The 12,500-nt window shown below is 46.4% G+C and overlaps 1 protein-coding gene across 1 annotated transcript in view; it reads left to right on the forward strand.

Annotated features, from left to right (window-relative positions):
- Positions 1–12,500, forward strand: part of LOC135822684 (phospholipid-transporting ATPase ABCA3-like) — a 95,232-nt gene that overhangs the window by 13,903 nt on the left and 68,829 nt on the right. Inside the window, exons 6-9 of the mRNA XM_065335502.1 lie at positions 5,206–5,340; positions 6,100–6,277; positions 7,882–7,945; positions 10,417–10,557. Coding sequence (XP_065191574.1) covers positions 5,206–5,340; positions 6,100–6,277; positions 7,882–7,945; positions 10,417–10,557 — 518 coding nt within the window. The remainder of the gene's footprint in view (positions 1–5,205; positions 5,341–6,099; positions 6,278–7,881; positions 7,946–10,416; positions 10,558–12,500) is intronic.

Consider the following 12,500-nt stretch of genomic DNA (forward strand, 5'->3'; position numbering starts at 1 on the left):
ATTGGAAACTGGCACCCTAACTTTTCGGTGTCTCCCGCACATAGTTGTAGATATCGTGAAAACAACAGTACATCCTGCATTGTGTGATTTGTGCAATTACTCCTTGTCACATTTGAGGTCAGAAAAGTCCAAGAACAGGGAAATAGAAATTCAGCCAGGTTTTACAAAATTAGGACAGGTATGCCATGGCAAAATGTGTGGAGAAGCAGATCCCAAACCCAGTTTTTTGAAATTTAAAGTGGGTTTTGGGTCCAAATCGGACTTTCAAAACCCAGCGGGACAGTTTCCGATGAATGGACTGTAGGTACACGTCCAGGGATGTAATCGGAACTGGTGCAGGGTGCCAGTTTTGCACTTCGGGTCGGAATTCAGTAAGCGCAACCGGTGATGATAGGCTGCCTGTATACACGTACAAACGTACAGTCTACTTTGCTAATAACGACTGCGGATATAACGACAATTCGCGAGTAACGACACAATTTCCGTGCCCAGAGCAAAATCCCATATAACTGTATGCATATAATGAGACTTTGGGTATAACGACACTTCGCGAATAAGGACACTTTTCTGATGCCCCGCCGAGTGTCGTTATTCGCAAAGTTGACTGTACGCTACTTATCGTGAATGCTGGACTTCAAAGTGCATGAGTTGATCAAGTGCGTGACGTATCGGGAGAAGACTGTATGTGTGGTGACTGTATGTGTGGTGACTGTATGTGTGGTGACTGTATGTGGGGTGACTGTATGTATGGTGACTGTATGTATGGTGACTGTATGTGTGGTGACTGTATGTGTGGTGACTGTATGTGTGGTGACTGTATGTGTGGTGACTGTATGTGTGGTGACTGTATGTATGGTGACTGTATGTGTGGTGACTGTATGTGTGGTGACTGTATGTGTGGTGACTGTATGTGTGGTGACTGTATGTGGGGTGACTGTATGTATGGCGACTGTATGTGTGGTGTTGACTGTATGTATGGTGACTGTATGCGTGGTGACTGTATGGGTGTTGACTGTATGTGTGGTGACTGTATGTATGGTGACTGTATGTGTGGTGACTGTATGTGGGGTGACTGTATGTATGGTGACTGTATGTGTGGTGACTGTATGTGTGGTGACTGTATGTGTGGTGACTGTATGTGTGGTGACTGTATGTGTGTTGACTGTATGTGTGGTGACTGTATGTATGGTGACTGTATGTGGGGTGACTGTATGTATGGTGACTGTATGTGTGGTGACTGTATGTGTGGTGACTGTATGTGTGTTGACTGTATGTGTGGTGACTGTATGTATGGTGACTGTATGTGTGGTGACTGTATGTGGGGTGACTGTATGTATGGTGACTGTATGTGTGGTGACTGTATGTGTGGTGACTGTATGTGTGGTGACTGTATGTGTGTTGACTGTATGTGTGGTGACTGTATGTGTGTTGACTGTATGTGTGGTGACTGTATGTGTGGTGACTGTATGTGTGGTGACTGTATGTGTGGTGACTGTATGTGTGGTGACTGTATGTGGGGTGACTGTATGTGTGGTGACTGTATGTGTGGTGACTGTATGTGTGGTGACTGTATGTATGGTGACCAGGGAGTCGTACTCAAACTAGGGAGGTGACACGGCACAGAAATCCGTGTCACAGGGGTTGACTCGCACCCTTGACCCCTCGTTGGTTTTTTTGGAATAGTTCAGTCCAGTCCAGTCCGAAAGGTCATACTCGGATCGACTCGCCTTCTGTACTTCACCTCCAAGCGTGCCGCATGGGTGTCTAGTTTTTGAAATTAATGAGGCAGCACATTTCGTTTACAGCCCATCACTCGCCAGTATTCTTTGAAAGACTACCAGCAATTTGTTTACCTCCTGCCATGTCCGAACTAATTGATAGCAGTGATGGCAACAGCAGCAGTTATGAGACGGCGTGTAGTGTTACGGTAACTGTTCAGAACTGTTCAGAGCCGTATCCTAGGTTAATCCGAATACTAAAATTGACCCAAATAATTGCACATAGCACGAAGCTGGTTTTTGAAAATTGTAAGTCGTGTATCTGCCCCATTTCTTCTTTATGACTTGCACAATACACCAGTCTTCCTAAACAACACATTTATAGCAGGGGTTAAGTACCATATAAGAGAAGTACAGCCAGTGATATTGGCATGTTGAAATACTACAATTTTGACACAAATTACACATAACACGAAGCCAGGTTTTGAAAAATGTAAGTCGTGTATCTGCCCCATTTCTTCTTTATGACTTGCACAATGGTCCAGTCTGCCTAAATAACACATTTATAGCAGGGGTTATGTACCATATTAGAGAAGTACAGCCAATGATATTGTCATGTCTAAATACTACAATTTTGACACAAATTAGACATAACACGAAGCTGGTTTTTGAAAATTGTAAGTCGTGTATCTGCCCCATTTCTTCTTTATGACTTGCACAATACACCAGTCTTCCTAAACAACACATTTATAGCAGGGGTTAAGTACCATATAAGAGAAGTACAGCCAGTGATATTGTCATTTTGAAATACTACAATTTTGACACAAATTACACATAACACGAAGCCAGGTTTTGAAAAATGTAAGTCGTGTATCTGCCCCATTTCTTCTTTATGACTTGCACAATGGTCCAGTCTGCCTAAATAACACATTTATAGCAGGGGTTATGTACCATATTAGAGAAGTACAGCCAATGATATTGTCATGTCTAAATACTACAATTTTGACACAAATTAGACATAACACGAAGCTGGTTTTTGAAAATTGTAAGTCGTGTATCTGCCCCATTTCTTCTTTATGACTTGCACAATACACCAGTCTTCCTAAACAACACATTTATAGCAGGGGTTAAGTACCATACAAGAGAGCTACATTGTACATCTAGTCATACTGTCATAAACAGCCAGCATTTTTCCTGCAGCAGTCACACCACCATCATCATTATTTCCAGGGAAATCCTCTTACATTGTCAGCTCCTACGTCGTTAGATACAATGTAGGGGGCTGTAGGACCGGCTCGTCAAAGATAGAGAACCTGAACAAGCGTGCTCGGGACGTCTCAGCAATCGTAGTATGCCTGAGCACTCCAATAAAAACTTGATCAATGGCAAAATCGTTCCCCACAGAAAAATCATACTTTGCAGGTCTCGCGTTGCACGCTTGGAGGTGAAGTACAGAAGGCGAGTCGATCCAAGTATGACCTTTCGGACTGGACTGGACTGAACTATTCCAAAAATAACAACGAGGGGTCAAGGGTGCGAGTCAACCCCTGTGACACGGATTTCTGTGCCGTGTCACCTCCCTAGTTTGAGTACGACTCCCTGATGGTGACTGTATGTGTGGTGACTGTATGTGTGGTGACTGTATGTGTGGTGACTGTATGTGTGGTGACTGTATGTGTGTTGACTGTATGCGTGTTGACTGTATGCGTGGTGACTGTATGTGGGGTGACTGTATGTGTGGTGACTGTATGTGTGGTGACTGTATGTGTGGTGACTGTATGTGTGGTGACTGTATGTGTGGTGACTGTATATGTGGTGACTGTATGTATGGTGACTGTATGTGTGGTGACTGTATGTGTGGTGACTGTATGCGTGGTGACTGTATGTGTGGTGACTGTATGTGTGGTGACTGTATGTGTGGTGACTGTATGCGTGGTGACTGTATGTGTGGTGACTGTATGTGGGGTGACTGTATGTGTGGTGATGATGGCTGTGTTGTTCTTTCGCTACCTAGCTGTCATGTGTTGTGCATTCTACACACCACTGCATGTGTTGTACTTGCACCTTCACACGGTGTGCTACATCCACGCTGCTGTATGTTATAGTCGCTGGCTGCTCTGGTGATGATGGTATTCTGGCCAGCTCACCACCGTGTGCTACAGTGAAGTTTACTGAGTCTGTACGTGAACAAGTGAGCAAGCAATGTCACTTCTACAGAGGCGTAGCTGGCACATCTGTGGTGTGGTCACCTTGTATCAAAACCCATCTGTGGTGCGGTCACCTTGAGCCAAAACACATCCGTGGTGTGGTGACCATGTACCATGGGCAACCTCATAGCCGCCATTTGCCCATTTTTGACTATGTACAGTCAACTTCGCTTATAACGACACTCGGCGGGGCATCAGAAAAGTGTCCTTATTCGCGAAGTGTCGTTATACCCGAAGTCTCATTATATTTGTCACAGTTGGATGGGATTTGCTCTGGGCATGAAAATTATGTTGTTATTCGCGAATTGTCGTTATATCCGCAGTCGTTATTAGCGAAGTTGACTGTAGTGCATATGGCGAGCATTTTGCTGGTGTGGTGACCGGACTACGCTGACTAAACACGAGCTACCGTATTTTTCGGAGTATAGTGCGCACCTTTGTATAACGCGCACCCCCAATCTTCATTGGGGGTGCGCACTTCAATCTGCATTGAAGTACATGCATTTCATATTCGGAGCATAGTGCGCACCTGCGATTAAGGGCCTAAAATAGCACATCTAAAGTGCGCACTATACTCCGGAAAATACGGTACGTACCTGCTTCTACACCTAGTTTGAGCACAGTACTGCACACAGTACATGCCTTGCTTACTGGAAGTCGACAAATTTTCGGCCCATTCAAATTTCGGCCTCCCAGGGCTAAAACACATTTCGGCTGCAACAAATTTCCGGCCTGTACTGCTGCCGCCTGTACTAGTATATACTGTCACACTGAACCTTGCAAAACAAAATTTAGGCTGCAACAAATTTTCGGCCAAATATGATCAGGCCGAAAATGGCCGAAATTAAATATGCGCCGAATATTAGTTGACTTACAGTACTGGCTGATGATGGTGACAGTAAGATTGGCTAGTCTGCAGTCTGTACAGTGGCTCGTCACCTGGAAAATTATCACCAGCTGCTTGCCAAGGTGCTGCAGCATGCTAGCACAACATCCATGCACACATCTATATTCAAGCACGTGTGCACAATACATTGACAACATCTCACCTGTCTGCGCTAGAGTCTGCACATATTGCTAAGCTGACGCCTGGCTGGTGTTTGCGAAAGAAGTCCGTACGTGTGACAGTTGTCACCACCTGACCTTGCACTGTAGTCACTGGTTGTGTGTCACGTTTGCCTGTGGGACCATTCCAACCGATACACTGCTTGTAGCTGGCACTACTCACGCTCTTTGCTGTCTTGTTTCTTCTTGATTGCCTTTGCTTTCTGTGCTGTCAGCTACGCGAATCATGGAAACCGCTCGGTGTCTGTCGTCATCCAGTGGCGATTCACTCCCATTTGCCATCAAGCCAGTCAACAGCAAGGCAGCAATGGATGTGGACGTGTTGGATGCGACGCAATCCAACCTGGGAGGTGAGCACATGCTGTCAGTGTGTGTGTGTGTGTGCGCCCGCGCGCGCGCGCGTGTGTGTGTGTGTGTGCGCGTGCGTGCGCGCGCGTGTGTATTTATGGTAAAAATTATTCATTCTGCGTCCACTTCACCACCACCACATTTGCGCTCTGCGGCCGACCACGTTAATTCCCCACAACAGCAACAATCAATCAAGATGATTGATTTTTACAATAACACCTAGTCCTTGAGTTTTACACCTTATTTTTCACACGTTGAGTATCAAGCGCGCGCTTATTGATGCGCCATCTTGTTGCAGTGGTCAGTATAAACTACTGAAGTATAAAATAGGCGATTTCTGTCTTTTTCGAGTCATTCAACATTCTACCTTCTCTGATGAGGTCTCTGATGACCGAAACCGCTGTCAGAAGGAATTAAAATATTTTGAGTACTCCGAAGCTCTTGTTGCTGTTGTGGGGAATGATCGTGATCGGCCGCAGAGCGCAAATGTGGTGGTGGTGAAGTGGACGCAGAGTTTTCAAGTGCCGAGTGCTGCTGCTTACTTTCTTCTTACGTAAAAATTATTTATATACTTTTTTAAAGATAACAAAGGTCAAAAAGAACGGTTCCACCAATTATATATACATACGTTGTAACGCTGCGTTTCATGCACGTAGCTAAATGCTAAGGCAATCATCAGACAACTAGATAGATAAGAATCCCAACAACTGGCAATGCAACTACTTCACTTGGCGCGTTATTGTTTTCTCCCCCTCCTTCAGGTGTTGTGTTTGAAGATATGACGGACGATGCCAGCACAAAGCTGCCTCCGAAGCTCTCCTACACGCTGCGCTTACGCACGGACAGCAGTAGACGCACGGCTGGCACCTCCAAAGTGGCCACCTGGCTCACTGCCCTGCGAGTGCCTGCGTTCTCCGATGCGGGCATTATCGAGCAAGTGTACGTATTCACTCTACAGTGCTGCTCGACGAAATCCAGTCGAGTCACTCGAGTACGTGCCGGGCGCTGCGCAGCCCTGGACCTCTGAGCGCTGGCCTGCGAAGTGGTGCGAGGCGCACACTTGACTCGCACGACCGGATTTCATTGAGCAGCGCTGTGCTTTTCGTTGCTGCATGCATTCTGGACGACGGGTTTCGTTGCTCAGCGCCGTAGTGTTTCACGTGCGGCCTCTGAGATGATCAGTGCACACAATGATCTTGCAGCGTGCTCCTGTCACAGCTAGAGTAGCATAATGTGCATGGAGGGTTCAACATATTTCTGCACATATCTGCTGTTAAAAAATATAAAAAATAAAAAACAATTCGTAAGCAGGAATGGACTCGGATGGAGAGCCAAGGATTAATTTATAGAAGAAAAAAATAGACCAAGGAACTACAAGTTACGCTAGAATGTCCACTAACACCACCAGCTACTAAACAATCAGCTCTTGCGATAACATTGCACGACACTGACCGACGGTACTGACTTTCTACAACTAACTGGCTAACAGCTCTAGCACATCTTGGATGCGCACTCCAACAGCCTTCCAACTTGGAAGGTTCTAAGTTATAGAAATAACATAAGGAGGGGAAGGTGAGCGCAACCAAGATAAGCACGAGCTGAAAGTCTCAGCTGTGAAGGACGTTGGCGGATGTTCATGCATGTCGATGACGATACTTGCAAGACCATTGGACAATACGGTCATCGACATGCATGAACATCCGCCAACGCCCTTCACAGCTGAGACTTTCAGCTCGTGCTTATCTTGGTTGCGCTCACCTTCCCCTCCGTATGCTATTTCTATAACTTAGAACCTTCCAAGTTGGAAGGCTGTTGGAGTGCGCATCCAAGATGTGCTAGACCTGTTACCCAGTTAGTTGTCGAACGTCAGTACCGTCGATCAGTGTTGTGCAATGTTATCGCATGAGCTGATTGTTTAGTAACTGGTGGTGTTAGTGGACATTAGAGAGGTTCCAGGGTACGATTTTCCGTGCCAAAATCCGTATGGGCTCTATGGATTTTTTCCAGGCGTGCTCCATACGATTTTTCGGCACGGAGAATCCGTGTGGACTGGCTTTCACACGAACCATGTTTCGTATGGAGATTTCGCGTCATCGGGTGCAGAAAGATTTTTCGCGTACAAATTTGGTACGAGAAACATCGATTTCGGCGGGTAGTTTTGATTTCGGTACAACTTTTCAAAATATAAAGGCATAGCGCGGGAATGTGACGTGTTTGCGATCGTAACCTAGGCAATGACGGCAAACACATAAGTTCCGTACTCCGGAACATTTCACTGCTCGAAAACGACGTATAAAAAATCCGTAGCGCCTCTATTCTAGCGTAACTTGTAGGTCATTGGTCTATTTTTTCTTCTACAAATTCGTAAGCAGTGAACATTATCCATACACAACTCCCTATTAGTGTATAACTTAGCATTCAACTTCCGCATGAAGATTTGTCTTGACGTGTTGATTTCCTGAGCCGCAAACACCAAGTCTGAAACTTGGCGCACGCAGTTTTTATTTATTTATCAGCCAAACTCTTTTCTTGTTGGCGTGCAGCAACCATGATGGACTGACCCAGCCCCTGATGTACGTAATTGACCAAGCCTTCACCCGCATTCAGGTACGTCCTCCACTATTTGTACAGAATGGCATGTTCAATGCACACTTGCGCACGCACGCTTACTCACGTGCACACACACACACACACGCACACACACGCACACACATGTGCCCACACATGTGCACAAACATGTGCACAAACACACGTACACACACACACACACACACACGCATACGTTGATATTGCTACGTCCACGATGCCAATTTGGAATGATTTTGATCGTGCTCTGTTCACGACGGACGCGTGCGATGCGAACTCGCGAAATACCATTCACTGAAGAAGTCAGCGATGCAACAAAGTCTTACTGATTTGGGTACGTCACCATGATATTCGCGCAGTTTGGTACAACCTGTACAAATTTATAGGCAACTCTTGAACCTTTGTACAACTTTGCTGTAGAAAAGGTCAAAATCGTACGCCAAATCGCTTGTCGCATCGCATCGCAAAAAATGAGCCAAGCTCAACTTCTGCGATGGCCCAGTTGCGGCAGTTGCGGCAGTTGCGTGGGGTGCGACATGGCTGTGATTTGGGGTTTTCCCGGTTTCGCGTCTGTCGCATCGCGTGTCGCATCGCAAAAAAGCTTCTGTGAATCCCGCTTTAAGGTGGCTGGGGCAGTACAACTTTTTAGGGGTCATTTTGATCACATTTTGACTGCATTTTTGAGTTTATCGGCAAGGTGGTGATGAAATTTGAAAATGTTTTCTGGTGAATCTCTGGAGAAGAGCCTTCTCTAGCCTCCTATAGTTTTATTTCTACTTTTGGACAACATTTGAAAAAGTTTTATGAAAGGTCCGTGAAAAAATAACCTTTCATAAAACGTTTTCAAATTTTGTCCAAAAGTAAAAATAAAACTATAGGAAGCTAGAGAAGGCTATTCTCCAGAGATTCACCAGAAAACATTTTCAAATTTCATCTCTGCCTTGCCGATAAACTCAAAAATGCAGTCAAAATTTTCCCAAAAAAGTTGTACCGCCCCAGCCACCTTAAAGGGGCACTCCGGGAATATTTTCGGTGGTGTGTTCTCTTCATGGGGGCCTTATATGGCCCCCGAGGAATGGGGAATCGCGAAAACTAGACCCGAAAAGTTGATATATGAAGCCAGGGAGGGCCAAGTTTGTCTCCTCTTTTGATGATTTTGATGACGTCACGTGTGATTAGTATTCAAATTCTCTGCATTTGAAGATCTTAGTTGTTTGGATTTTCTGGTGATGAAGAACGATGTTTGGTCAACATTCCCAAGCTTCACAACTGCGACCATACTCTAAGGAACCTGAAGGACCTCCTGAGGTGCCCCTGGTAGAAGCGCAGCCTGATGAGGGCCAGGAAATTGGAGCGGACGACTTCACTGGCCGGCAAGGAAATAACGATTGGTGTTCCTGCCAGAAATGTGGGGTGATGCAGAGGGCAGTCGATTACCTTCGCTGTCGAGAGAGCGCTGCAGCTGTTAGCATTGACAGCCCTTTGACATGCGTTACACATCACCCCGACTTCGCGTCAGCTTGTCTAAACAAGACTGTTCTGACCATATGCCTCACGGCGTATAGAGAATTTCGCGATCATCGTACTCGGACCAGTGAAGTCGTCCGCTCCAATCTCCTGGCCCTCATCAGGCTGCGCTTCTACCAGGGGCACCTCAGGGGGTCCTTCAGGTTCCTTAGAGTATGTCCGCAGTTGTGAAGCTTAGGAATGTCGACCAAACATCGTTCTTCATCACCAGAAAATTCAAACAACTAAGATCTTCAAATGCAGAGAATTTGAATACTTATCACACATGACGTCATCAAAACCATCAAAAGAGGAGACAAACTTGGCCCTCCCTAGCTTCATATATCAACTTTTTGGGTCTAGTTTTCGCGATTCCCCATTCCTTGGGGGCCATATAAGGCCCCCATGAAGAGAACACACCACCGAAAAAAATTCCCGGAGTGCCCCTTTAATTGTGTGACGAAAGTGGCAATGGATTTGTACTGTATCTAAAAGCTTGTGTCTCCACATTCATTGTTTGAAAGCCCAATTGCCTTTGGGGTGGTACATGTGTTCCACACGAAATTTAAACGAGTGCCAGCGACTCTCCCATGCTCTCTGTTCACGAACTGAACCCTTCCTGTACTCTATTGGTATGTGTCCATAGGCATAGAGTGCAGAGAGTGGCCAGGGTCTGATCTGAATTTTTAATTCTGAAGCTCCAAGCAGCCCCTAGCCCCCCCCCCCCCCCCCATCTACTACATGTACAGTAAGACCTGTGGTTGCCGGACCCTGTACCCGGTGGAATCCTGCATTGACCGGACACATTTTCATGCTCCAAAGTACTTTGGATCTTGAACTCGCATCCCGGGATCAAGCGGAATCCTGTCGCATCAGGACAGTTTCCGCTGCACCAAGGACGTGGTATGGTTAGGGCTGGTTTTACTGCAGTTGACAAGTGTTGCACTATGTTGTGTTGTGTTGTGTTATGGGCGGCCGCGGCGTAGGTGGAACATGCTGAGGCTGCTACAGGAGACCCGGTCAGCCTCTGCACCGAAGCCTCAAGCTGTCGCGGCGTCCGTGTGACAGCAGTGGACGGCACTCCCCTGAACGGGACCAACATCACCTGCGCCATTCGGCACTCTTCTGTAAGTCTGTGCAGCTAGTCCAGTTGGGTAGTGGCTGGCCTTGTTGCCACCGGGCTCGCCACCAGCACATGCCCAGTACACAGTGCAGTGCAGTGCATGCACAGCTCCATGTGCATGTGTGCTGTGGCAGTACAGTGCACATTGCACACTGCGCATACCTTGTACGTAGCAGTGCGCTACACGTATGTTGCGGTGAAATGGGATTGGTTCTGATTTTAACGTAGCCAAATGAATGCCCGGTGCTCTTGATCACCACAACATTTCCACTCAGGGCCACATTACTTACTTTTACACTAGTACAGTCAACTTTGCAGTCAACTTTGCGTATAACCACACTCGGCGGGGCATCAGAAAAGTGTCCTTATTCGCGAAGTGTCCTTACACCCGAAGTCTCATTATATGTATACAGGTAGAATGGACTTTGCTCTGGGCATGGAAATTCTGTCGTTATTCGCGAATTGTTGTTATATCTGCAGTCGTTATTAGCGAATTGTTGTTATATCTGCAGTCGTTATTAGCGAATTGTTGTTATATCTGCAGTCGTTATTAGCGAATTGTTGTTAATATATCCGCAGTCGTTATTAGCGAATTGTTGTTAAAGGGGCACTCCGGGAATATTTTCGGTGGTGTGTTCTCTTCATGGGTGCCTTGTATGGCCCCCAAGGAATGGGGAATCGCGAAAACTAGACCCAAAAAGTCGATATATGAAGCCAGGGAGGGCCAAGTTTGTCTCCTCTTTTGATGGTTTTGATGACGTCACGTGTGATTAGTATTCAAATTCTCTGCATTTGAAGATCTTAGTTGTTTGAATTTTCTGGTGATGAAGAACGATGTTTGGTCGACATTCCCAAGCTTCACAACTGCGGACCTACTCTAAGGAACCTGAAGGACCCTCTGAGGTGCCCCTGGTAGAAGCGCAGCCTGATGAGGGCCAGGAGATTGGAGCGGACGACTTCACTGGTCCGCGTACGAGGATCCCGAAATTCTCTATATGTCGTGAGGCATATGGTCAGAACAGTTTTTTTAGACAAGCTGACACGAAGTCGGGGTGATGTGTAACGCACGTCAAAGGGCTGTCAATGCTAACAGCTGCAGCGCTCTCTCGACAGCGAAGGTAATCGACTGCCCTCTGCATCACCCCACATTTCTGGCAGGAACACCAATCGTTATTTCCTTGTCGACCAGTGAAGTCGTCCGCTCCAATTTCCTGGCCGTCATCAGGCTGCGCTTCTACCAGTGGCACCTCAGGAGGTCCTTCAGGTTCCTTAGAGTATGGTCGCAGTTGTGAAGCTTGGGAATGTTGACCAAACATCGTTCTTCATCACCAGAAAATTCAAACAACTAAGATCTTCAAATGCAGAGAATTTGAATACTAATCACACGTGACGTCATCAAAACCATCAAAAGAGGAGACAAACTTGGCCCTCCCTAGCTTCATATATCGACTTTTTGGGCCTAGTTTTCGCGATTCCCCATTCCTTGGGGGCCATATAAGGCCCCCATGAAGAGAACACACCACCGAAAATATTCCCGGAGTGCCCCTTTAATATATCCGCAGTCGTTATTAGCGAATTGTTGTTATATCCGCAGTGGTTATTAGCGAAGTTGACTGCAGCATGTGTCAAGCCCGTTCTACGGTAGGCACTTGTCGCAGGTAAACAGCGGCTCGCCTCTCGCCAATAAAGCACCGTATACCAATGAAAACTAATGGAAGCACACACACGGCTTATTGTTGCTCTGTACTGGCCGTCGGGTAGCGATAGCAAATTACCTAATTTCAGAACTCAGAGTGAACTTGACGTGCACTCCACAAAACCTTTCCGGTTTGGAGCCACCTCTGATTTGAAACGAAGAATCGGGCAACTTGGAGGCAACGGGCCAACACGAAGGAGTGGCTCAGTTCGATCGACTCTGGCCTCAGAGCAAACTTCAACATGTCAGTT

This window comes from Sycon ciliatum, chromosome 8, assembly GCF_964019385.1.
Source record: "Sycon ciliatum chromosome 8, ocSycCili1.1, whole genome shotgun sequence".
Taxonomy (NCBI): domain Eukaryota; kingdom Metazoa; phylum Porifera; class Calcarea; order Leucosolenida; family Sycettidae; genus Sycon; species Sycon ciliatum.